Below are 25,888 nucleotides of genomic sequence, written 5' to 3'. Positions count from 1 at the left end.
TAAGTAGAGCACTTCTCGGTCTCATAATTATGCGTAAAATTCCCTGATTTAAATGAATGTTTGCGCTTAATTATCCATTGGGTATTTTGCGATTTATAAAAATTAACAGAAATAAAACAGTTGAATGCGTTAAGTTGGCAGTGGTGAATAAGCGAGGAAAACAGGGTATAATTTTAGTTTTCACGTTGGATATACTCTCTGGGCTCAGCTAGTGACCTAGATTCTCTGTCACGTGATAACGCGTCTCTTTCATCTCGCTCGTGGTTGGAGTGAGAAGACTTCGAGTACAAGCGCTCTTGCACCGCCTTGCTGCTAATTACCAGCAACTAGAGCTGGGTCGCGCGACTCTGGATACTGCAAATCGAGTCCTGGAGCGGGCAGAAAAATTCTAACTTGGGCAGTTTTTATCGTAGAATGACGCGGAAAACGGCATATTTCATCTCCTGGATATCATGACATACCATAGGTGACATTGTGAACGGTCACAGTATCAGTCATACTACAGTAGAATTCAATACCGCGAAAGAATGCATTTAGGAAGTAATATGAACATTAAACAGCTGTCTGACTTATACTCGGAATTTTCTGCTGAACAAGACGTCCCAACTGTGTCAGAGGATAAACGAAGGTGAATTTTCATTGAAGAGTACAATATTGGCTTCAAAACGCAACTCTCAGATATCTGTAAGACGTGGGAAACCCTTCAAGTGAAAATAGATCATGGTACCGACGAAGTGAAAACTTCTGCTAAGAGAAAGAAAGAATTTCACCTCCAGTCTGCAGATGCACTGAGAACAATGATGGAGGAATACTGTGAGTTATTAAAAGAGAATTCTTCAGTTCATTTTATACCAGTCGATATACAGCAGACCTTGCTGAAACCTAAACGTACCTATTCACTGGTATTTTATTTACAAAAATTGTGGAAATACGATATGGCGTTAAATGGTTGTGGTATGCTTTTGCAAGTTGCATGATTTTTTGGGATGAGAGTATTGAGGAAGGAGGCAGTGATGACATAGGTGGCGCAGTATTAAAACATCTCAAAATAAACCCCACTAAAAAGCCTGCGACTTTTTCTGATAACTGCGTGCACCAGAATAAATACTGAAATATAATAGCACACTAAATGGTTTAATGAAACTGAGCACTGGTTTTTAAGATCTGTCACACATTATTGCTATCAGATTAAGACTTTGTCAAAACTGAGAAGTACCAACGCCTCTGCCGACTGGAAACGTACCCTTAAAGAATATGGAAGAAAAAAATAGTTATGTGTAACAGATACGAAACAAGATGAGTTTTATGACCTGGCTGCACTGAAAATGGACTTATGTTTAGGAAATTCTACTATGTCACAAAATCGATAGTTTACCTTACTGTCCACCACAAATACCTCTTCATAGCACCACAGCCATCTTCCTATAGTCCATTAACTGCCTTGGAGGAGTTGAGTGTAAAGGTTTCTGTTTTTCTGAACTCCAGCGCAACCTGGTTAGGTCTATGGCCGATCACCTTTCCATCCAAGAACTAGCGTGTCAAGTATAGTACGCGAACCTTTTCTTGAGCCCTGAACTCCATAGTGCATAATGGGAACTAGGGCTCAAGAAATAGTTCGTGTACTATAAGTTTTGCGCGGTTGTGACGTCATTTACATGAATGCATTACTTAGAGGTGACAGACAAGAGTTTTGTTGTAAGCAAAAAGAGATGGGAACAACACATCTAGGAGACGACAGTTGGAAATGATTTAAAGAAAGATCAATATGTTTGTTCCCGTGAAATATTCCTTTGTAAAGTTATTTGGTTAAGAGTTTTCTTTTCCGAATTGTGTTCCTTAATGGTGAACTCACGGTTAATCCTTCTTTTCAATAATGCGTTTGTTGTTGAACATAATCGTATTTTGGTTGGAGATTGTTTTTAGCAGGTTGATCATTTATTTTGTTTCTTGTTGTAAATTGTTATCTTTTCGATGTTTTCCTATAATTTTAACTAATTCTTCTATTGGTATGTCATTGTACATGTTGGTGATGTCAAAAGAAATATTTTGCTTTCTGTTATTTTCAGCTTATTTAGTTCTTTCCCTACTTCTAATGTGTTTTAATCGACCCGACGCCTTTTATTGATATGATGATAATTTTTCCTCTTTGGTAGATTGAAATCTGTTTCATTTTTACTATTAAATAGGAATATTCTACTGAAGCAGATATTTTGAGGACGTACTATTAATTTATGATAATGACGCCACAAATACGGAACACTTACTTGATACACTAAAACTCTTTACACAGTTCAATGAAGTCCACAATGTGGCCACGGCTCTTAAATTCAAATCGCCTGCTGAAATGGTTTGGTGCTTGATTTGAATGATGAGGAAAGGATAACAAAGCAGGAACTTGTATTTGAGAAAAGGAATGAGGACCAGAAACGAGCCTAGAACTAGGTAGATGGTGAGTCAGTATGGGAGAGTGCATTAAAAGCAGCGGAGTGAGCCTCAGTAGAGTGCTAATAAATAAACATAGAATCATGTGGGAATGCTTTGGTATGCTACGCGTCCCAGATACACCTAGTAGTAGTAGTAGTAGTAGTAGTAGTGAAATTTCAAGAAAAAATGGGCTGTTATTCTGTGTGCTGTCGTCTAGGAAAGGTGAACGGCAGATTACTAACGAAAAGGTGTTGTCTGTTCTGGAGGATTATGGTACCAATATTAAGTTATTTGTGTTGAAATTCAGGGTGAAGAGTGTGACATAATGAATTCCTGATTCAAGGAATTTGCACTAGGCAGCCGTCAATATTTTATATTTTGTACTGGAAACTATTTTGCTCATCATTATTTACTGAAGAGCATTTATTTGTATGTTGAGATTCAACTAGGTGCGTAGATCAGATATATTGCGACTTACAATATGCAGATGACCTGGTTCAAATGATATGATATTCTAAAAGCTTGTTATCTGCCATAAAAATATGGAATATCAGATGTATCGGAAGAATATACTGTTATGCTACGTTCTGGGAGTCTACAAAATGCGTATGGCAGCGTACGCTGGAAAATATACGTGTAATGTTGGGGAATTATTTGGTTTCCTTTCTGTAATCAGCAAAGAGAAGGAAGAGAGTTTAAAGCCAAATGAGGAAGAAATAATGGGGAAAATGGATCATTTGAATTACCTGGGTAAGGTGAAATCAATAAGTAGCGAAGCTAATGCATTCACCGATCAACGAAGTTTCGCAAGATGTGAGCTTAGAGCAGAAATTATTCTAACATTACTCTGATTTCAGACCAACTTTGTTGCATAGGAATAAAACCTAGATGAACTCGAGGTACTTTAAGCATTACTTAGAGGTGACAGACAAGAGTTTTGTTGCAAGCAAAAAGAGATGGGAACAACACATCTAGGAGACGACAGTTGGAAATGATTTAAAGAAAGAGCTGTAGGAACAGAACCATAGGGAAACTGTCAATGAATGACGATGAAAGGGCTTAAACAAATTCCTGGAGACGTATGGAAAACGTCCAAACGTATAATGGTCTGTGAAGTGTAGTAAGAAGAATAGCAGAAGAATAGTAGTACTATTCTGCGGCTCAAAGGATGACAGGTGCGAATCCCGGCTGTATCGAGGATTTTAGCAGTGTCAGGTTAATTCTTCTTATTTTAGCTTTTGCTAGTGATTTAACGTCGCTATGCTGCACACCTTCGGGGAGAGAAGCGGTTGCTTGGTAGGCCAAGGACCTTTGGGACCGTTGCGCCATTGAAGAGGGAGTTAACGTCGCACTAACTCATCGAAGGTTTCTGTCGACGCAAGGATGGTAAAGGGCTAGGACTGCGAAGGTAGCAGAGCCTTAATTAAGGTACAGCCACATTATTTGACTGCTGTCAAAAATGGAAAACCATCTTCAGGGCAGCCCATGTTGGGGTTCGAACTCACCATCTCCTAAATACAACCTCATAGCTACGCGACCCTAACTGAGCGGCAAACTCGCTTGGTGGTTAATTCTTCTGACTCGAGGACAGGGTGTCAATGTTTGTCTTACTAAGCACCTCTTTCTTTACATATAACACACAGCTAATTAGCACAGAAGCACGTAATAATTGAATCCCTTCACATGGGGTTGGTGTCCGCACGCGTCCGCAACTCCATCAGGGCGTGAGAAAACTGAAATTATTATTATTATTATTATTATTATTATTATTATTATTATTATTATTATTATTATTATTATTATTATTATTATTATTATTATTATTATTATTATTGTCCCACTCATTGGCTGAATGGTCAGCGTTGAGAGTACCGGGATCTATTCCCGGCCTGGTGGGGATTTTAATTGCGTCTCATTAATTCTTCTGGCTCGGGGACTGGGTGATTTTATTTGCTCCAACACTCTCCTCTTCATATTCAAACAACGCATTACACTACGCACTACCACAGAAACACGAAATAGTGATTACATCCCTCCATATAAGATTGGCGTCAGCAAGGGCATCCAGCCGTAAAACAGGGCCAAATCCACATGTGCGACACAGTTCGCACCCGCGATCCCCCACATGTGGGGGAAGTAGAAGAAGAAATTTGTTGTTGTGGTTGTGATTGTTGTTGTTGTTGTTGTTGTTTTGACGTAGTGACCTTCGATTCGAAGAGTGAAGGGTGTAGGTGAGTTAATTCTTCTGACATAAAGACTGGGGTGATTGCACTTGTCTGAATACACATCTCTTCATTTACACTCACACTGACGACCGTCACTAAAACAAGTAATGCTTGAATCCATTTCTTCACATTACGTTGGTGTCAGCAAAGATAAGTCTATGTGCGCGACACAGATCGAATCCGCGACCCCACTAAGATGTAGGAAAAGTAGTAGTACCCAGCAGTCAGAAACGCCAATTAACACAAATTACAATGATGTACACAACATGTTCACGCTTTGTGTTCTATTTCTTGAAGTATATACTCTGGCAGGAAGAAAACTGCAACACCATGATTTTATTCACGATTCAACCTAGAGATAATTTAGCTTGATGACATTACTTCATCAATATCAGGGACCAATACAACCAAAAATGCCAACTACTGAAGGTGCTTAGCGCCGCGTCTGTATACTGTGTACCTCCCTTCGCACTCACATGCAGACGATGGAATAGGTGACGACTATCACCTTGTCGTATAGTGTTCGAAGTCCCTTGCATTTGTTGTCGCAAATGCGCAAGGTTAGTAGTTTGCCGTAAGACTGGATAGGGGATTCATCTTATCATGACCCAAATACGTAGGTCGAGTCATAAGTCATGGCAACTATTTTTTTTCTCGCGAACAGGAGATAACACGGAAAATCTATGATATGCATTTGGAAACGTACAGTATGTACTTGCGTATGATGCCACTAGATGGTGTATGTAAACAACAGTGTGGGTCTAAGCATGTCCCCAAGTTCAGTGTGTGAGTGAGAGCGTCCCAAAATGGAAGTCAACAAGCAGGAGCAACGATCGTATATTAAACTAGCAGCCCATTTGACTGTGATCTAATCCCCAAAGTCAAGAAGCCATTACGTGGACAACGGTTTGCTATCAAAGAGGACATTTTAACAGCATTTCGGAAAGAGGTGTCACACGTTAGCGATACACATGCAGCGAATGGTATTCAGCGCCTGCCCCACCGCTGGCAACGCACAGTGGAAAACTTGGGTGATTATTTCGAAGGTCTGTAACCAGTGGAGACCTGTCCTTCGTACGTAGTCGTGTGTATTTGCTGTCTATACCATAATAAAACAATGTTTACCAACGGCCTCTGATCTGTCACTTTCCTACGAGAATCTCCTAAAGTCAGAATTTGTCTTCAGGCACTATGCATAAATACATGCCCTATATTTCCAAATGCATAACTTAGATCTTCCGTGTTGTCTCCTGTTCGCGAGAAAAAAAGTAGTTGCCATGACTTATGACTCGACCCTCGTATGTTCAGTTGGAGAGTTGTCTGGAAATCGTAGTGACCAGGTCAGTGGTCGAACACCCCGAAGAGCGCGTTGCGCAGTGGTACCCGTATGTGGACGAGCATTATCCTGCTGAAACAGTACATCACCTTCCTTTTGCACGAACGGCAGCAGGACTCGAACAATTTCCAGGATGCAGCGGGCTTTCTTTAACGGACACCATATTGCCTGGAGTTGGAGCCGTATGACAGAGGCGAATATATTCTGGAAGATGACGCAACAGCAGATCGACGTCGCACACGTAAACGGCCACCACCTGCATAAAGGTAGAACCTGCTCTCAGCGCTAAACACAACAGAGCTCCGTTTCATTGTCCAGACCAGATAGGTTCAGCTGTGCGCCCGTTGGGGCTAGCCCAGTGCAGCCGGGCTGGCTGACGTAAATGCGGGCAGCTTACGGATCAAGCATACGTCACAGTGAAGCGAGAGAGCTAACACACTTGAGAGGTATGTAGAGCGGTGAGGTTCGAATGTAACTACGAAGCTCTCCTCCACTACTCTGCGAAATGTTATTTGCGGTACCGTACAGTATTTTAAAAAATAATAAGATAATCCGGTTTGATTTATACTGCGCTCGATATAAACAGTCAGTTTTATTTTCTTATATTTATACTTTCACATTCAAGTGGTCAGCGTACTGGGCTTCCGTTCAGAAGGTCCCGGGTTCGATTCTCGGCCGGGTCAGTGATTTTAATCGCTTCTGATTAATTCCCCTGTCTCGGGGACTGGGTGTTTGTGTCCGTCCCAACATTCTCCTCTTCATATTCACACAACACACTACACTACCAACCACCACAGAAACACACAATAGTAAGTTCATCCCTCCATATGGGGTTGGGGGCAAGAAGGGCAACCGGCCGTGAAACAGAGCCAAATCCACATGTGCGACGCAGTTCGCACCCGCGATCCCACACGTGTGGGAAGAGCGGTAGGAAAATTAAAAGGAAGAAGATACTTATAGATTCAAAGAAAACCGGCGGGAGATAATGTTTGGTACAATTTACAAATACACAGGGTTTAAGCGTACAAGCTACGATTTACAATTCCTTGGATGTAAATGACATCATTTCCATTTAAAAATTACAATTCCTGTTATTCATTTAGCAAAACGTAATATATTTGCATAATTTAACAAGTTTATTGCTTGATTTTGCACAGTGGTGTGTGAGTTTTCCTGTTCACTGAATTTCTGAAAATAGTACCTAAATCTTATCAGGCGTCTGATAGTAATAGCTAGCCTCTAAACAGCTATTGCAGCGGGTCCTCTAGAAACCATTTGCGCTTACATACTACGATCGTAGAAATGGACGAACAATCGTTTTCATTGGTCAGCTTTGAAAGACGCCCTTTCCACGTCGTGGGCGTGAATTTATTCACTGTTCGCGATTAAGATGCCAGATACCATATCACCTGGACTACATTTACGAAATTAAAAACATACGCCTCAATCCAGGATCGACCCCTAGACCTCCTCCATGTTAACCGAAACTCTATCAACTACACCAACTGTACAGCACGAGTAACAGGTGCTGACAGATGTAGTTACCCTACATGTGGTTACAGTGTTGCCAGATTGCCACTCTTCAACGTCCATTTTCTGCCGGATATACTCGCAGGACGAACTTTTGTGAGAGAACTTTTTTTTTCTGGCATGTGAGGAGTCGCACTGCGCCGCCCGAGTGCGCGAATTTCGGTTCACCATGTATACAGTGTTGAAGTGTAATGTGGCTAGAGTGTAAACAGTTTCAGTACCTTCAGTACAGTTTCATTCTTCCATCTCCACCAAGTTGAAATCAATAAGAAACTGGAGGTTAGTGTGATTAGCTGCCACCCCCGGAGGCCCGGGTTCGATTCCCAGCCCTGCTACGAAATTTGAAAAGTGGTACGAGTGCTGGAACGGGGTCCACTCAGCCTCAGGAGGTCAACTGAGTAGAGGTGGGTTCGATTCCCACCTCAGCCACCCTGGAAGTGGTTTTCCGTAGTTTTCCACTTTTCCTCCAGGCAAATTCCGGGATGGTACCTAACTTAAGGCCACGACCGCTTCCTTCCCTCTTCCTTGTCTGTCCCTTCCAATCTTCCCATCGCCGTGCGCGTAGAGGCGCGCGGCTGTGAGCTTGCATCCGGGAGATAGTAGGTTCGAATCCCACTATCGGCAGCCCTGAAGATGGTTTTCCGTGGTTTCCCATTTTCACACCAGGCAAATGCTGGGGCTGTACCTTAATTAAAGCCACGGCCACTTCCTTCCAACTCCTAGGCCTTTCCTATCCCATCGTCGCCATAAGACCTATCTGTGTCGGTGCGACGTAAAGCCCCTAGCAAAAAAAAAATCTTCCCATCCCCCCGCAAGGCCACTGTTCAGCATAGCGGGTGGGGCCGCCTGGGTGAGGTACTGGTCCTTTCCCAGTTGTATCCCCCGACCTAGTGTCTCACGCTCCATGACACTGCCCTTGAGGCGGTAGAGGTGGGATCCCTCGCTAATTCCGAGGGAAAAACCAACACTGGAGGGTAAGCAGATTAAGAAAGAAAGAAAGAAAGAAAGAAAGAAAGAAAGAAAGAAACTAGAACTGCCAGAAGCTTTTTCTTGGTCATTTCAAAATCATATGTGGTCCGCCCTAATGGGGATTAGACCTATTTTTACGGCAGGATGCCCTTCCTGATGCCAACCCTATGCGGAAGCATATATTCACTATTGCGCATTTCTGTGGTGGTTGATATGCTGACCGAGCTCGATAGCTCTAGTCGCTTAAGTGCGGCCAGTATCCAGTATTCGGGAGATAGTAGGTTCGAACCCCACTGTCGGCAGCCCTGAAAATGGTTTTCCGTGGTTTCCCATTTTCACACCAGGCAAATGGTGGGGCTGTACCTTAATTAAGGCCACGGTCGCTTCCTTCCAACTCCTAGACCTTTCTTGTCCCATCGTCGCCATGAGACCTATCTGTGTCGGTGCGACGTAAAGCAACTAGCAAAAAAAAAAAAAAAATGTTGATATGCTGTTGCATTTTATCTACATGTGTATCAAGACGATCAAGAACATCCTACCTCCGAGCTAGAGGAATTAACTAAATGAGTCTAAAATGCCCGATGGGGTCGGAAAACAAACCCTAGGCCCTCAAAACCGAAGGCCTCAACGCCGAACATTCAGCCAAAGAACCGAACCACCACCAAATAGAGTACAATCCACGCTTAAAATGTTCAGGAGATAATTTCGATTTTAAATACTTAAGTGGTCTATACGAAGTCCAACTCAGCGTCAAGGCCTTCAGTTGAGAGGATCTCAGGTTCGATTTCCAGTTGGGACTAGGTGACTGAATTTGTCGTGACACACATTCTCCTGCATATACACGCCGCACACCACAATGTCAACCAACACAGAAACATTGAATACATCCCCCCAAATGAGGTTGATGTCAGGAAGGGCATGCGACCGGAAAACAGGACCATGTCCACATGTGCATCACAGTTTTCACACCAGGATGTGGTTAAAGTGGAAAGAGAATAGGTAGTTAATACAATTTACACAGTTTTTGATAGTACCTATTTTAATGCCTATTTTAACATATCAGTGTCTAATTAACCCGCCTCAAACGGGACTTTCATTGCATAAATGTCCTCAGCTAATTAATCACTTAACAACAGCAGTAGAGAACTTGATTTTTGCATCCTAAATATATACATTTTAAAAATTGTTTCATAATAATATATAAAATGTCAATGTTGAAATTCCAGTTAAATTTCTTAATTTTTTCTTGTTTTAGGGCCATGCTCTTCAGCACAACCAGAAAGCTGGTGTCATTATGATAAACCAAGATCTCGCCCTTCAGGGGGTTCGACGTCAGCAGGCTGGCAACTACACGTGCATAGCATCCAACGTGGAGGGTGACGGGGAGAGTAACACTGTGGAGCTTCGTGTCATGTGTGAGTCATTCCATACAGTTCATTTCTATACTTTTACCAATAAGTTTCATCAATCAATCAATCAATCAATCAATACTGATCTGCATTTAGGGCAGTCGCCCAGGTGGCAGATTCGCTATCTGTTGTTTTCCTAGCCATTTCCTAAGTGATTTCAAAGAAATTGGACATTCATTGAACATCTCCTTTGGTAAGTTATTCCAATCCCTAACTCCCCTTCCTATAAATGAATATTTGCCCCAGTTTGTCCTCTTGAATTCCAACTTAATCTTCATATTGTGATCTTTCCTACTTTTATAAACGCCATTCAAACTTATTCGTCTACTAATATAATTCCATGCCATCTCTCCGCTGACAGCTCGGAACATACCACTTAGTCGAGCAGCTCTCCTTCTTTCTCTCAATTCTTCCCAGCCCAAACTTAGCAACATTTTTGTAACGGTACTCTTTTGTCGGAAATCACCCAGAACAAATCGAGCTGCTTGTCTTTGGATTTTTTCCAGTTCTTGAATCAGGTAATCCTGGTGAGGGTCCCATACACTGGAACCATACTCTAGTTGGGGTCTTACCAGAGACTTATATGCCCTCTCCTTTACATCCTTACTACAACCCCTAAACACCCTCATAACCATGTGCAGAGATCTGTACCCTGTATCATTACCCGTGAATGCAGACGTCAGATCAGCCGTTGGTAAGAATCGAAGCTCTCCACAATCATACAATATAGTACATTACAATAAAGTTTCGTAACTGAAATAGTGGTATCTGTCTAACGTCTTGTCAACTGCAGTGCCAAACTGAGTGGTGTAGATAGTAAACTGCTGGCTTTCTGAGCCCAAATTGAGTTTCTACCTTAACTCAGCCTGGCAGTACGGTATTTTAAGAATTCTAATATGCCAGCCTCGTGTCCGAAGTTTTACCAACACGTAAAAAACTCCTGCAGGACAAAATGTGAAGCACCTTGCAGTTTCCGAAAACCATAAAGGTAATTAGGGGAACGTAAAATATATAATAAAATATAATATAATATAATATAATATAATATAATATAATATAATATAATATAATATAATATAATATAATATATAATATAATATAATATAATATAATATAATATAATAATTTCGTGTGGCTATTTCTAGCCGGGCGCAGCCCTTGTAAGGCAGACCCTCCGATGAGGGTGGGCGGTATCTGGCATGCTTAGGTAACTGCATGTTATTGTGGTAGACGATAGTGTTATGTGTGAGTTGCAGGGATGTTGGGGACAGCACAAACACCCAGCCCCCGGGCCATTGAAATTTATTAATGAAGGTTAAAATCCCAGACCTGGCCTGGAATCGAACCCGGGACTCTCTGAACCGAAGGCCAGTACGCTGACCATTCAGCTAACGAATCGGACAAATAAATAATGATATTATCTGTACTATTCAATAATTGCTGTAAAATTTAAGATAAAGCTGGAGTGACAGAGTACAATCTGCAGGCCTTCGGGTTGAGCAGCAGTCGCTTGGCAGGCCAACGCCCACCAGGCTTGTTGCACCACGGGATTTGTTTTGGTTTGGTTTGGTTTGGAGTGACGGATCCTTTTAATCAGGAGTTCCTCGTTGTGACGGAAGCTAACGAGAGAGTTCACGCATTTAAACAGCCTTCAAATTACACTGACCTGAGGTAGGATGGAACCCGCTATCTTGCGAACAGAATGACTACGACTAACCAACTGTTCCTCAGAAGCCGTCCCTTAAATCTTCGACCGGACGTTGATGATCAAGTCAGTAACCTCAGCTATGCCAGGGAAGCACTGATCAGGCAGCTTCAGTTGGAGTCAATTTACGGTAAAATGGTCAGTTTCTATTCCGCTTTTCCTACGAGCATTATGCTAATTAAGTTAATCTCACAATATTTCCAGCTAACAGCATGGGAAGAGGAGCAAATATCTTTTAATGATTCATAGCCTACTCCCGAACCACCCTCTGTTCAGTGTTTTTTATTCGTGTGTACAATGGTACAAGGGGCTGCCTGGCCGAGGCGGTAAAGGCGTGCTCGGTTCGCCCGGTAGGACGTGGGTTCGAATCCCCGTCAGGAAGTCGTGAAATTTAAGAAACGAGATTTCCACTTCACTCAGCCTACACCAAAAATGAGTACCAGGTTAATTCCGGGGGTAAAGGCGGCCGGGCGTAGAGCTAACCACTCTACCCCATCAAGTGCCGAGGTTACGGATAGTGGAAGCCTTTACCTTCCACCCCTCCAAGGGCCTTCATAGCCTGTACGGGGATGACTTTGCTTTACTTTCCTTACAATGGTACAATTCAAGAATTATTTCAGAGAATGAGCTGTTTTCTCCGGATATAGCTTGAATAATATTTGTGTTAGACTAGCAGTGAATATACGGCAGGCTGATTTAACATCCCAAGAATGTGAGCTCCATCAGTTACATGGGCCATAATATGAGATTTTGTCACTGGATCCTTCCATGGTGTACATCTTGAACTACGAATGAAGACAGTGTACCTGAAAAACGAATAAAGATTAATTGTGAAGTGGGTGAGGGCAAATTAAAGAACAACACTTTAGCTGGCAAGTAAATAGTAAAAGAACTGATTTTAAATCGGTCAGCGTATTGTAGGTTTCCGAGACTATTCACTGCTCAATGAACATGATTGGTTAAACGACATTCAGGAAACTCAGTCGTAAAATTACCAATGTTATTCCCCGAAGTGGCATGGGCTCATCAGTTGTATACCGCACCTTCCCAAGACACTGGCCGGCTAGCACGCGTGTAGCGACACCACTGACGTGAGGTTGCTTTCGATTCATTTTTACTTTTAGGTTGTCCTATTTACATTAACATATCATATCTAACAAATATATCCGTCCAGATACCGAAAGCAAAACTTGAATACCAAGTTTTTGTTTCTTTGTTTATGACATGGACATGGTAGTTATGGTACTACCGTCGTGGGAATGCTGTCCGAAGTGGTAAAGCTCGTAACTGTAATGACTTGAGTCTAGTATTATGCTTCCAGCGTATTAATTTGAAATAAATACTGTATTATGTCAGTTGAGCTACGGTATTTGGTATATTACAAGTAATGCGTCTGGCAACTACCACAAACACGTTTGTCTGATTCATCATACCCTTATTTTAAAAGAGTTTATTTAGGTTGCTCTAGTTCAGATAGGTTTCCAGTGACGATGGGATAGCAGAGAACAAGGAGGGGGAAGGTAATATGTGAGAGAGGAACTTGAGGGTTAACACCTTAGTGGACATCTGGTGTGAAAATGAGGAAACAATGGAAAACCATCTTCAGGGCTGTCGATTGCTCCTGTAACCACGCAGCCAACTTGCTCGGTTATTTAAAAATGTTATATTTCATGTGTGGCTATTTTAAAGGTTCTGCGGAGACATTTAAATCACACCTCGGGTTCTGAAATATTTTCTAAATTATAATAGCCTATGAATAAGCATTTAATATAAGTAAAATACACGCTAGTCATATTCGCCAGAGAATGTCTAAGGACAGAATAAGCTAAATAACTGTACGCACTCATGTAGATATTAAGAAACGATGGCATACGGTACGCAACTGTCGTAATCTTTATTCTGAATCAGAAACTGATGTTAAAACGCGGCCCTCTTTCACTGTAAATTACTCGAAAGTAACTTTTCTAGAAGTAAAAACGCTGTCCGCCTCTGTGGTGTAGTGGTTAGCGTGATTAGCTGCCACCCCCGGAGGCCCGGGTTCGATTTCTGGCTCTGCCACGAAATTTGAAAAGTGGTATGAGGGCTGGAACGGGGTCCACTCAGCCTCGGGAGGTCAACTGAATAGAGGTGGGTTCGATTCCCACCTCAGCCATCCTGGAAGTGGTTTTCCGTGGTTTCCCATTTCTCCTCCAGGCGAATGCCGGGATGGTACCTAACATAAGGCCACGGCCGCTTCCTTCCCTCTTCCTTGCCTATCCCTTCCAGTCTTCCCATCCCTCCACAAGGCCCCTGTTCAGCATAGCAGGTGAGGCCGCCTGGGCGAGGTACTGGTCATTCTCCCCAGTTGAATCCCCGACCAAGAGTCTGAAGCTCCAGGACACTGCCCTTGAGGCGGTAGAGGTGGGATCCCTCGCTGTGTCCGAGGGAAAAGCCGACCCTGGAGGGTAAACAGATGATGATGATGATGATGAAAAACGCTCCCCGTGCAACAATATTTTAATCTGACTACCTTAAAATTTAGCACACATACGTAGTCGTATAGCATTAATACAGCTTAGTACTCAGTCTAATATCAGTTGGTAACTTTCAGAAATATTTCGGATTAAATCATGAAAAAGTCGAATTTTCAGGATGCAATACCATATGCAAGGTGTGTCCAAAAAGTAAAGTTAATGGACCGATATCGCGATAAAACGTGTCGTAACACTGCGTTCATGCGAATGTGAATAGAGAGACTTCTCGAGAAGCGCCATGTAGCGTTGAGCACACGGAATTCAACCAGGTCAGTGTGCTGCCGGTAGTCGAACGTGGTGCGCGTGAAGACTCGGGTCATAGTGCAATGGAGCAACACATAAACATCAAGTTTTGTTAAAAATTGAGAAAAACGGTGACGGTGACACATGCGATGTTAGTACAAACGTACGGAATAAAAGCCGAAAGCAGACAATATGTTTACGGCTGCTTCAAACTCTTTCCAGATGGACTGGAAAATTTTGGTGATGCGCCACGTCCATTCTGTTTACGGCTTCTGTTCAGTTCACTTGCAACAACATCGCAAGCGTCTCCGTTGCCGTTTTTCCAATTTGTAACTATACTTGTTATTTATGCGTTCCTCCATTGCACTATGACACGAGTCTTCACACGCACTACGTTCGACTAGCCGCAGCACACTAACGTGCTTTATTCGTGTGTTCAACGCTACGTGGTGCTTCCCGAGATGCCTCTCCATTCACATGAGCATGCACGCAGTGTTACCATGCATTGCCATCGCACTATCGGTCCATTCACCGTACTTTATAGATACACTTTTTATTAACTAAACAATTAGAATTTCATTTAAATTTTTAATTTTTTTCCGTAAGACTAGACATAACTAACTTTCAAATTAACAAATAAAAATATTTTCACCTATATTTTCTTAAATTACCTTTCTCTTAAATTACCGTAACTTCGGACATATGTACGCTGCTTCTTTAAAATTTCCAAATTTCCTTAAATAAAGGCTTAATAATCAACTCCAGAGATTGCAAGTAAATCGAACTAAAATTACAGAATAAGCGAATTTCAGTAGGATCTCACCTTGAAATATTTCAATGAAATAAAGTCAAGTTGTGAGCCAGACACCCACAAGAACTACGTAGTGAAATCTAATCGCTTCCACCCTGGACTGATTCCATTTTCGTCCGTTCTTCAAATGAAAGTTTCCTATTCTTTCAATTCAGCAGAGACAAATCGTAATACAGTAATTCACTTGGAGTTCTCTCACTCTCACCAAGGTGCCGCAGTTCGAATTCCAGCCAAGGTAAGTGATATATCTGAGAGAGAGAAAGCAGTGGCGATGGCCCACTGCTATCACGCTGCCCCACGTACACTATGTATGTATGTATATATGTATGTATGAATGTATGTATGTATGTACACTAGCGGGAATGGTAAGTGTTACACCATGAAGTACAATTCCGATATTTATCAAACTTTGTGGATATGTTCATCACATAACAGGTATTAAATTATTAAACTTTCAGCCCATTCGGAACTGCCCCTCACCACAAACATCAGTATGAGGTATGACCCCCATGGGCATGAATACACTTTTGTATTCGGTGTGGGATGGAAGCGAACAGCCCCCGAATGTCACCTTGAGGGATTTCTTGCCATGCCTGAAACACGTGTTGGGCCACTTCATGAACATTGCTGGTTGGGAGTTGGTATGACCGTATCATTTTTCCTTCACATGCCAGGCATGCTCTGAGGGTGACAAATCAGGGCATCGAACAGGTCATTCAAGGATCCCTACATTCCTCAAGGCTTTTCTGGTGTGATCTGCAGTATGGGCTCTTGCATTATCTTGCAGGAATATGCCATTTGGTACTCTCGTCATGAAGGGCATGAACACAGGGTTTACGATTCTTGCCATATACTGGCGAGCATTTAGTCCCCCTTCAACATGTACCAAATCCGTCCTGTTGTCATATCCAATTGCTCCCCACACCATCATTCCAGGAGTTGGAGTAGTATATGCTTCGAAAATCGCTTCTTCCTGTGACCTTTCACCAGGTCGTCTACGGGCATGTTCACGTTGATCCGACCTCCACCTGAACACCACAGAATGCCACTCGATGTCCCAGTTGCCTCTGGCTGTACACCATGCAAGTCTCCGTTTTCTGTAGTTTGGTGTAAGCGGTAAACAACGCATGGCAACTCCAGACCTCAACCCAGCCTCCAGTAATCTGTTCTCGAAGGTTCGTGGTGACTTCTGCACGAATTTCAGCTGTTGTTATCCGTCTGTTCGGCAGAGCCAGCCGACGAATCCTACGCTCTTCTCGTGGTGTAGACCTTCTGGGAGGACCCGTGTCTGCTTTTCGTGCCACACTGCCGCCCCAAATCCATCTCGTCACTACTCGTTCTGCAGCCATTGCACTACAGCCAACTGTTTGCACAATCTGTCGGTACGATGCCCCCATATCCCACATGCCAATGATTCGACATTTCACAAAATCCGAAAGACGGTGGTAAGCTGCCCGTGTACGTCATCTAGGCATGCTGTGTTGCGAACTCTACTTGAAAAGAGACTCTAACATTAGCCACATCCAACAGCCATCACGTACACACACCAGCCGCCATCTTTAGGAATGGCGTTTTCCTGTACTAACAGTTACGTCGTTCGAGGACGAAATTTTAATCAACATATCTTACAGGCATAACAATACTGGGGTATCAATTTGGTGGCATTCTGTCAAGGTATTCATGGTGTAACACTTTCCATTTCCGCTAGTGTATGTATTTATTAGTTTTCAATGTAAGAACTACATCAACACTTCATACCTGATGTTTAACAAACTTGTTACAGTGATAGTATTTAAAAATGATCCGGAAACCTTTGCTGTCTATGCATATGCTACCTTCTACACACAGTAAATGCAATTTTAGAGCAAAGAATGATAATGTTTGAACATTGAAGAAATGTACGAGAAGTTCTGTTCACTAATCAGACATACGAGTTTTTAATACCGTAAACTGTGAAAGTAAAAACCTACAACCTGTTTTCCAGTCATTGATCGGGTCAGGGATGGAATGAATGAAGTCGGAACTGCGCCGGCTGCCGAAGCCTGTCACACTCCTCTGGGGTTAATGACCGACAGATGAAATAAAATGATAGTGGGGAGTGTTGCTGGAATGAAAGATGGCAGGGAAAACCGTAGTAACCGGAAAAAACCTGTCCCGCCTCCGCTTTGTCCAGCACAAATCTCACATGGAGTGACCGGGATTTGAACTGTGGAATCGAGCGGTGAGAAGCCGACGCGCTGCCGCCTGAGCCAAATACCTCTGAAAATTGAACTTAGGTTAACTAGTGAACACAGTTATAATTTGTTCGTAGTACTGAAGCTGACAGGATAATAATTCCTTCTTTTGCAAACGAAACTCGGTATTACCAGGGGTGGGGTATGGAAGTAATGGCGCCCCGTAACTCATCCATACAGATCTCTGGATGTGAACAGCACTTAATTAAAGGCAAATGTCGGAATGTCACATCCGTCATGCACTGAGATCGAGATTATTCGTGACGTAGTTATGTCTGAATATTTATGACAATAAAAAGTGACCAAACCACCTGGCCACTGTGTTTGTTGCTTTGACCATTCAGCATTACTGTTCACGTGTTATCAGAATCTTATTGTAATATACGTACATATACTTCCTTATTGGTACATTGATCTTCAGTTCCTTCCAACTGGAAACAATTATACTTGACATGGGATCACGAGAGTGTAGGAATAGTGCGTCGGTTTCATACTCGGGGGCCACCGGTTTGATTCTCAACTCGCCCATGTAATATATTCTTGAAATACGGACAGGACTGCATGTTATTCAGCCTCGTCATTTCATCTGAGGAGCTGTCTTACATGAGAGACAGCAGCCAGACTGAGAGTCCCAGACGGCAGCGCTATCTTTCTGAGCTCATGTTGGCTAATTCGAACCCAGCTTAGTCCGGTGGAATTTGAAAGTGCTCAAATACGCCAGCCTCGTGTCGATTGGTTAACCGGCAAAGAACTCCAGCAGGACAAAATTCAGGTAACTTGGCGTCTCCAAAATCCGTACAAGTATTTCGTGGGATGCAAAACCAGTAACATTAATTGAGAGGTCGTTGGCCAAATCTACAACTCCAAGAAAAATATGGCTGAGGATGTCTTCTGGTGACAGTGTAGGTCATCTGACAGGCAGCAATCATCTTCACATGCTAAGACGCTTCATGGCCAAACGTGCCGTGACATTATCATTATGATTATTATATACTCCTTATTTGAAGTGTAGTTGAGTCCTCATCCCTAAGGCTAGTTGGATCCTCAACAGCTCCACCATCAGCTGTCATGGATGGCCTAGGCATCACTGAAGAGGCGTACTAGGGATATGAGGAGTGAGGTAGTTTCCCGTTGCTTTCCTCACCGAGTCAGAAGTTGCTATTACATATCAGTCTGCCGAGCCCACTGAAATACATGCATCAACCAACCTTATGAGCAACATTTTCACACAATTCGTAGCAGGGACTGGCTGCAGAAGGGATTGCATTACTAGCATCGCTCATACCTCAGTCACTTTCATATTGCCAACGCCAAGGATAAGACAGAGACAGATCAATGAAAGTAACAAAATTGCTCTAGCCTGTACCAGAAGACATAGTGCACTGTAAACACTAGGTCCCGCTAGCAAAGGCATCTAATTTGAAGTAATTCTGGTGGTAATGTTGAGGGGCCGATGACCTTCGATGTTAGGCCCCTTAAAACAACAAGCATCATCATCATCATCTGGTGGTAATGTTTGATTTGAACGGCACAGTGAAAGCTCCACTCAAATTTTAATGTATTACTCAGCAAGTATAGAGCCTCCTTGGCTCAGGTGGCAGCGTGCCGGTCGCTAACGGCTGGATACCGTGGTTCAAATCCCGGTCACTCTATGTGAGATCTGTGTTGGACAAAGCGGAGGCGGAACAGGTTTTTTCTCCGGGTATTTCATTCCAGCAACACTCTCCAGTATCATTTCATTTCATCTGTCAGTCATTAATCATTGCCCCAGAGGAGCGCGACAGGCCTTGGCAGCCGGCACAATTCCTATCCTCGCCGTAAATTGGGGGCTTAATTCATCCCATCCTTGACCCGGTCATTGACTGGAAAACAGGTTGTAGGTTTTCACTCAGCAAGTATAATGGACACGGAGAAACTTAAAAATTACACTCTACTGAAATGCTAAAAATTACATCATGAATATTACTACATATATGCATACATACATACATTATAATTATAGACTGTTATGCCTTTCAGCGTTCAGTCTGCAAGCCTCTGTGAATTTACTAAACGTCGCCACAATCCTCGATTTGCAACTAGTGTTGTGGCCTCATTTAGTTCTATACCTCTTATCTTTAAATCGTTAGAAACTGAGTCTAACCATCGGCGTCTTGGTCTACCTCTACTTCTCTTACCCTCCATAACAGAGTCCATTATTCTCCTAGGTAACCTATCCTCCTCCATTCGCCTCATAAATTATTACTCCTCTGAGAAATAGTTTTGAAATTAGCGCCTCAACGTATGACTACAATAAATAATTCAGTGTAATCAAATAATGGTAACATACTGTTTTAAACCTAACGTAGAAAGGTGTTTGTAGCTATGTGTAATGTGAACTAGGATTAAAATCGTGCACAATTTGCATTTTTTATTTTGTAATTTTCGCTTGAACGAACTCCCTTTGCTTGGGAAAGGATCTTAACATGGAAGTACGCAAGGAGTTCCAGTTCTTAGTTCCCTGGTTTACAAGCAGGGGCTGCCTAGTCGAGAGAGTAAAGACATTCTCCGTTCACCCGGGCTTGGATGCAATTCGCTGTCAGGAATCCCATCAATTTAAATACCAGATTTCCACTTGTGGAAATGCCCCAGGGTTCACTCAGCCTTCACTAGAAATGAGTAAAGATTAACCTTTATCACCCACTCCTTGAATCGCCTTCGTGATCTGTACGGAGATGGCTTTTCTTTTTGTTTACAACAACTGTTTACTGTATTTTCATTCTGTGTTTACTTTGCACATGCATATGTTCTACCCTCTACTGTGTAACAAGTTGTAACTGCTAGATTTTCGTCTAGACGACCGAGTTTCGAATTCCAGTAAATATTGGGTTGGAATTATGAGACGTTAGGGAGGACATCCGGCCGAACTCTAAAATTAACCAGGGTGCTTGCAACGACTCTAGAATTACTTGAGAAATGCTGATGAAGGTTTACTGAAAATAATGTTAATGAGAAGGAAACTCTATGCAGTTTCATTTAAAAAAGCTCATTTAGTGTACTTTGCTACATGTTACGGAGTTGTGGTGTAACAGCAGAGGTGAAAGAAGGTGCTGGCTGGAATAGGTCTCAACTACAGAATTAAAGTTAATTTAAAACTTTGACAAAGGTTCTATTTTCAACAGACAACAAAGTTTAACAGTTTTCATATAGACTTTCAAAACTCAACAAATAACAAGTCAGCAACAAGCCAAAATCAGGTACAAAGAAATTACAAGATTTCGGGGGTTCTTACCAAAATCTGGGCTTCAAGCCCCAAGTATAATTCCTGAGCTCTCAGCTCACAACTACCATTGTTGAAGGGCATAAAACTCCTAAGTAAAAGGAGCACTTGCTCCTAATTACAGTGTTAAGAAAAAGAGCAGACCCGCTCTCAATTTGACAAGCCTATCAAAGGCTACAACAAACTTCATTTCTATCTGCCCTTAAGGCACACCAAGAAACAGGGGTATTTGATACCCAACCTACAGGGCCTTTACATGAGGAAAATAAAACATCAGGTTAAGTTACTGGCCCATAATACAAAATAGAATGGAGGCGAAGCTTGCACTCCTAATACACTTTTAAAACCTACTTGGCACTAGGCCGCTTACGCAAGGGCTAATCCCATACTAAGGAGGTGACACGATAAGAAAACTTTATTACATTACGAAGAGAAGGAAAACGGTTATGAAAACGTAGTCACCTCAAAACAATATGAGTGGGAGCTCGAGAGGGTTAGGCACTCTCTATCCCAATTTGTAGTTAAAGAGGCGGAATTTTACCAAATGTCTATTACATTTTAAAGACAGGTTACATGAGAAAAGTTTCGAACCTGCTCCGAGGGTTAAACTGCTGAGCTAGCAAGAAATAAAGTTATTAAACGGCCATTACCTTGTGGATGAACTGCTGCCCGAAGAAAGAGGCGCTTCCCGCCCCCTGCTACATAATCACACACTAAGCAAGATGTCGATGAAGTGGCACCGAGACAAGAAAATCAGCAGTTTAAATACCCTCGTGGAACATTCGAGACCTTTCAAGAATGAGTACACACACCCCCCTCAACTTTATTGGATAGCTTAAAGCAACATATCCATATCGGAGAAGACATACGTTATTGGTCAAAAATTAATTAGAGAAATTCGGGATTGGCTAAATTCAAAACAAGCGGGTAGAAATGATTAATGTTGCCAACCCACAAATCACAGAACAAAATTTAGTAAGATCAAAAACTTATGAACACAAAACTTCTTCAAGAAGGTTCATTACTTTGCAACAGAGTGCGTAATCCTAGTTTTTTCTCTGTAGATACATCTAGAGGAGAATGTCCACACTTCTTGATACGGAATAAACAAACACAAATCGATATAGACACAGTTCAGAACACTTCAAAATTACACCATTTACCGTAGTGACATCTTTTAAGAAATAGTAGAATTAGTTCAGTTTTCAAGGTTCCAAACTTCTCCTGTAGAGGAGTTTAAATTGGCGCAATATTTGAAGGAGTGGCATGGAGGTGTACCGCCCGGTACACTACACACATTTTGCAAATATTGTAAAAGCAGTTAAATACATTGTTTCCTTCTTCTGTTCTTTTCGTTCAAAATGAGTGGCAATAGACTGAATTATGTCTCTTCAAATTTCAACTTCATAAAAAATCTCGCAATATAGTTAGTATTTTAAAAGAGATCCTCTTGCATCTTAACTTTTTCTTAAAACTTTACTAGATTATCATCGTATTATTGTAGTTATGGCATTCGACTACTGAGTGGGAGGTAATGGGTTCTAATCCTACCTCCTCCAAAACGTTTGAAACACCTTGAAATTGACTAGAATGAGTTCGTTCAAGGGAACCTATTCAATGCCATAGTGGATTAAGCAGAATAGAAGTGGCAGTCCTCACCACGTGGAATGTTTGGCTAACTGTAACTATAGTTGAACATATTTCCACAAATATCGTAACACTATTGTACGTGAATTCGGTGAACAAACAACGAGTTACCCTAGACGTTCAGTATTTTATTATACAACACTATTACTGTCAACAGATACTCGGAAGCTTTACTTTAAGCGTCAGTTTTCATTCATGACGTATGATCTACAATGGCCTTATCGGGTAAGTAAATTCATAATAAATATACTGGCAAATAAATAAATATAAATGTATACGAGCACAATTAATTCTGTCCATAAGTAATAAAATATTATTACTGATATGCATCGGTGAACAAAACGCACTGAATACTCTGCTCAATAAACTCGTGAAATTTCATATTGCTAGGAGGTAAGCTTTGGTGAAAATAAAAACATCTCAATAATAGGAAATGTTATTTTCAAATACAACCACATAGAAGCGTAAATAAATTAAATGTGTTAATAAATGAGTATAATACAACCAGACAACACCACTTTTGCAGTGAGCACGTGTTCTTAACACAGAGGAAAGAAAGCTGGCTGGTGGTCAACTGTTAGAACGGTTACTCAACCAAACTGTCGCAGAAAACCTACTGCGTGCTAATCTTAAATATCAATAAATTAATTTAAAAATGAATCTCTGAGCCAAATGGGGTCCCAAAATATCTGAAGGAATACCCTACTGCAAAATGCCCTTCGTGTATCGGAGAAAAATATGTCCGTTGTATCTGAAAGTAGCTAATCTTGTGACCTACAGCCTTTTGCATTGCATTGAGTGTTAGAGCCAGCCGTGTAGTTATGCTGAATACGGGAGATCCTGTGAGAACTCCAAAGTTGTGAAACATTGAGTTTGGTAACCTGTGGTAACCACTTCCGTGGCTAGCCCAAGTGCAGCTGAATAGAGGAAGAGCAGAAAGGACCTGGCCAATAAACTATGACTCGGGATGACTAGGCCCAGATTAAAGCACAGAATAATTCGTCAGTGTCAAGGTTTGGATAAGGTACTAGTACTGCAAGTGTTTTAGAGCACTAAAAGCCCAACGGGGCATTCCATCCTAGTTTATTTCCATTTTATTTGTTCATTTATTCATTATAAAATATTTGGTTCTATAAGGCATGACACAGATTGTGATGTCTGCTGTTCTGTCCGGCCATCAGTTTATTTCTATATCATCATGGTTAATTAAATAATATTAAATTATATTTTAAACTTACAAGATAACGAGTCTAATTATTCAACCAAGAAAGCAGGCAAGCAATCTTCTAGTTTTACATGATTTCGTATCACACATATAGTCACAGGAGATCGATTTTACGTGTAATTCGAATCGCAGAGACGAGATATTTTCATTTCAAACCTGCACTTGTATTCACCGGGTTTCAAAGCTCTCTACAAAGAAATAAAAATAGAAGTCACGTTTCCGTGGTTACAATTATTTTAAGAGTATGTTGTGGCGGGTTCTGGTAGCAGACTAATCAAACATAGTAAGCAACGGTAGGGGGTCGTCCCTGTATTGTCTTACTCATAAATGGCAACATTAGAGCGACCTAGACTAGTAAACAGGGAGACACACACAGAGAGAGGGAGAGAAAGAGAAAGTGAGTGAGCAATGCGATGGAAGGATGGGGAGGGAGCACAGCAGAGTAGCACACCGCACAAAATGCAAAGAGCAGAGCCCACAGCTAGAGAATAAAAAACTCATGAGCTCATGAGGGGTCTCCATGTTTTCAGAATAGGGAAAATAGGGGGAAACGGGACAGATTCCCACGTAAATCGAATAAGAACTTTCAACTCTCAATGTATATATATATACTGCTAAGAGCAAAACAGCGACTGTTTTATTAATGTCATTTATTTCTGGATGACCCAATAAATGGGATAGAAAAGTCCTAGGACTGGGAAGGAAGCGGCCATGGCCTTAATTGAGGAACAGCCCCAGCATTTGCATGGTGTGAAAATGGGAAACCACTGAAAACTATATTCAGGGCTGCCGACAGTGGGGTTCGAACCCACAGCTGCGCGCTCCTAACCGCACGGCCAGCTCGCCCGTAAGTGCACTGGATTTGAACACAAAGCGACGGACTACACAACACATGATAACTCTTCCTTGCTTCGACTCCAGAGAGAGTCCAGTAATTCACAGAGTCACTTGTAGTGAACAACTAAACAGCCACAGCTCGACAGTATTCAACAGCAGGATGATACAATAGCGAATATTAACACAAGTCCATTTACCTTCACATTCATGATAGCAGCTTCCATCGCTGACTCACGACGATCCTCAGTCCACACACATACACACACACACAGTACTCTCAGGTAGTACACAGTCATCCGTTCCACATGCGTCCTCATTCCAGCCACTCCCTGGACACTCCGGTACCAACAACCACCGCTTCTTGTTCAGATCTCGGTGGAACACTATAATAGTGACAGCCAACACCTCTGCCGTCCTCAGCGCAGCCACCGAACCCCAACACATTGAGTCTCACACTGACTCCACCACGGTGTCCAGCACTGACCTCGAGTCCAACACTGACTCCGAATTCAGCACCACTAATCACTGTCCGCAGCTAGCCTCCCTTTTTATAGCTCGGGCGATGTGCACCAGAATATTCGCGATGTGGCCAGAGAGGAACATTCTCGTTTCATCTCCACGAAATTCACAGGTATGCCAGCCGACGAGAACAATAAACGGAAATACCAGCAGTGCCCTCTACGCCGGCCGGCTGACTCACTAGTCCCTTCCCAGAAGTAACGAAAGGGGCTACCACAGGGCTGGCACATAACAATATACATGTATATATACAAACCAAGCAAACCCCATGGCACTACAGCCCTTGAAGGGCCTTGGCCTACCAAGCGACCACTGCTCAGTCCGAAAGCCTGCAGATTATGAGGTGTCGTGTGGTCAGCACGACGAATCCTCTCGGCCGTTATTCTTGGCTTTCTACTGTAGACCAGGGCCGCCATCTCACCGTCAGATAGCTCCTCAATTCTAACCACGTAGGCTGAGTGGACCTCGAACCAGCCCTCAGGTCCAGGTAAAAATCCCTGACTTGACCGGAAATCGAATCCGGGGCTTCCGGGTAAGAGGCAAGCACCTACCCCTACACCACGGGGCTGGCGTATATATATTGCAGATTAGAAGAGAAGTTACCGGGCGAGTTGGCCATGCGGTTAGGGTCGAGCAGCTGTGAAGTTGCATCCGGGAGATAGTGGTTTCGAACCCCACTATCGGTAGCCCTGAATATGGTTTTCTGTGGTTTCCCATTTTCACACCAGACAAATACTGGGGCTGTATCTTAATCAATGCCACGGCCGCTTCCTCCCCACTCCTAGGCCTTTCCTATCCCATCGTCGCCATAAGACATATCTGTGTCGATGGGACATAAAGAAAATAGGAAAAAAGGAAAAGAAGCTACTGGGCGAGTTGGCCGTGCGGTTAGGGGCGCGCAGTTGTGAGCTCGCATCCGGGAGATAGTTGGTTCGAATCCCACTGTCGGCAGCCCTGAAGATAGTTTTCCGTGGTTTTCCATTTTCACACCGGCAAATGCTG

The 25,888-nt window shown here is 42.4% G+C and overlaps 1 protein-coding gene across 1 annotated transcript in view; it reads left to right on the top strand.

Annotated features, from left to right (window-relative positions):
* Positions 1 to 25,888, top strand: part of LOC136863558 (nephrin) — a 1,173,968-nt gene that overhangs the window by 979,875 nt on the left and 168,205 nt on the right. Inside the window, exon 8 of the mRNA XM_068225991.1 lies at positions 9,740 to 9,899. Coding sequence (XP_068082092.1) covers positions 9,740 to 9,899 — 160 coding nt within the window. The remainder of the gene's footprint in view (positions 1 to 9,739; positions 9,900 to 25,888) is intronic.

This window comes from Anabrus simplex, chromosome 2, assembly GCF_040414725.1.
Source record: "Anabrus simplex isolate iqAnaSimp1 chromosome 2, ASM4041472v1, whole genome shotgun sequence".
Taxonomy (NCBI): domain Eukaryota; kingdom Metazoa; phylum Arthropoda; class Insecta; order Orthoptera; family Tettigoniidae; genus Anabrus; species Anabrus simplex.
Note: the sequence above shows the minus strand (reverse complement) of the source record. Positions and strands in the feature narration are given on the sequence as shown.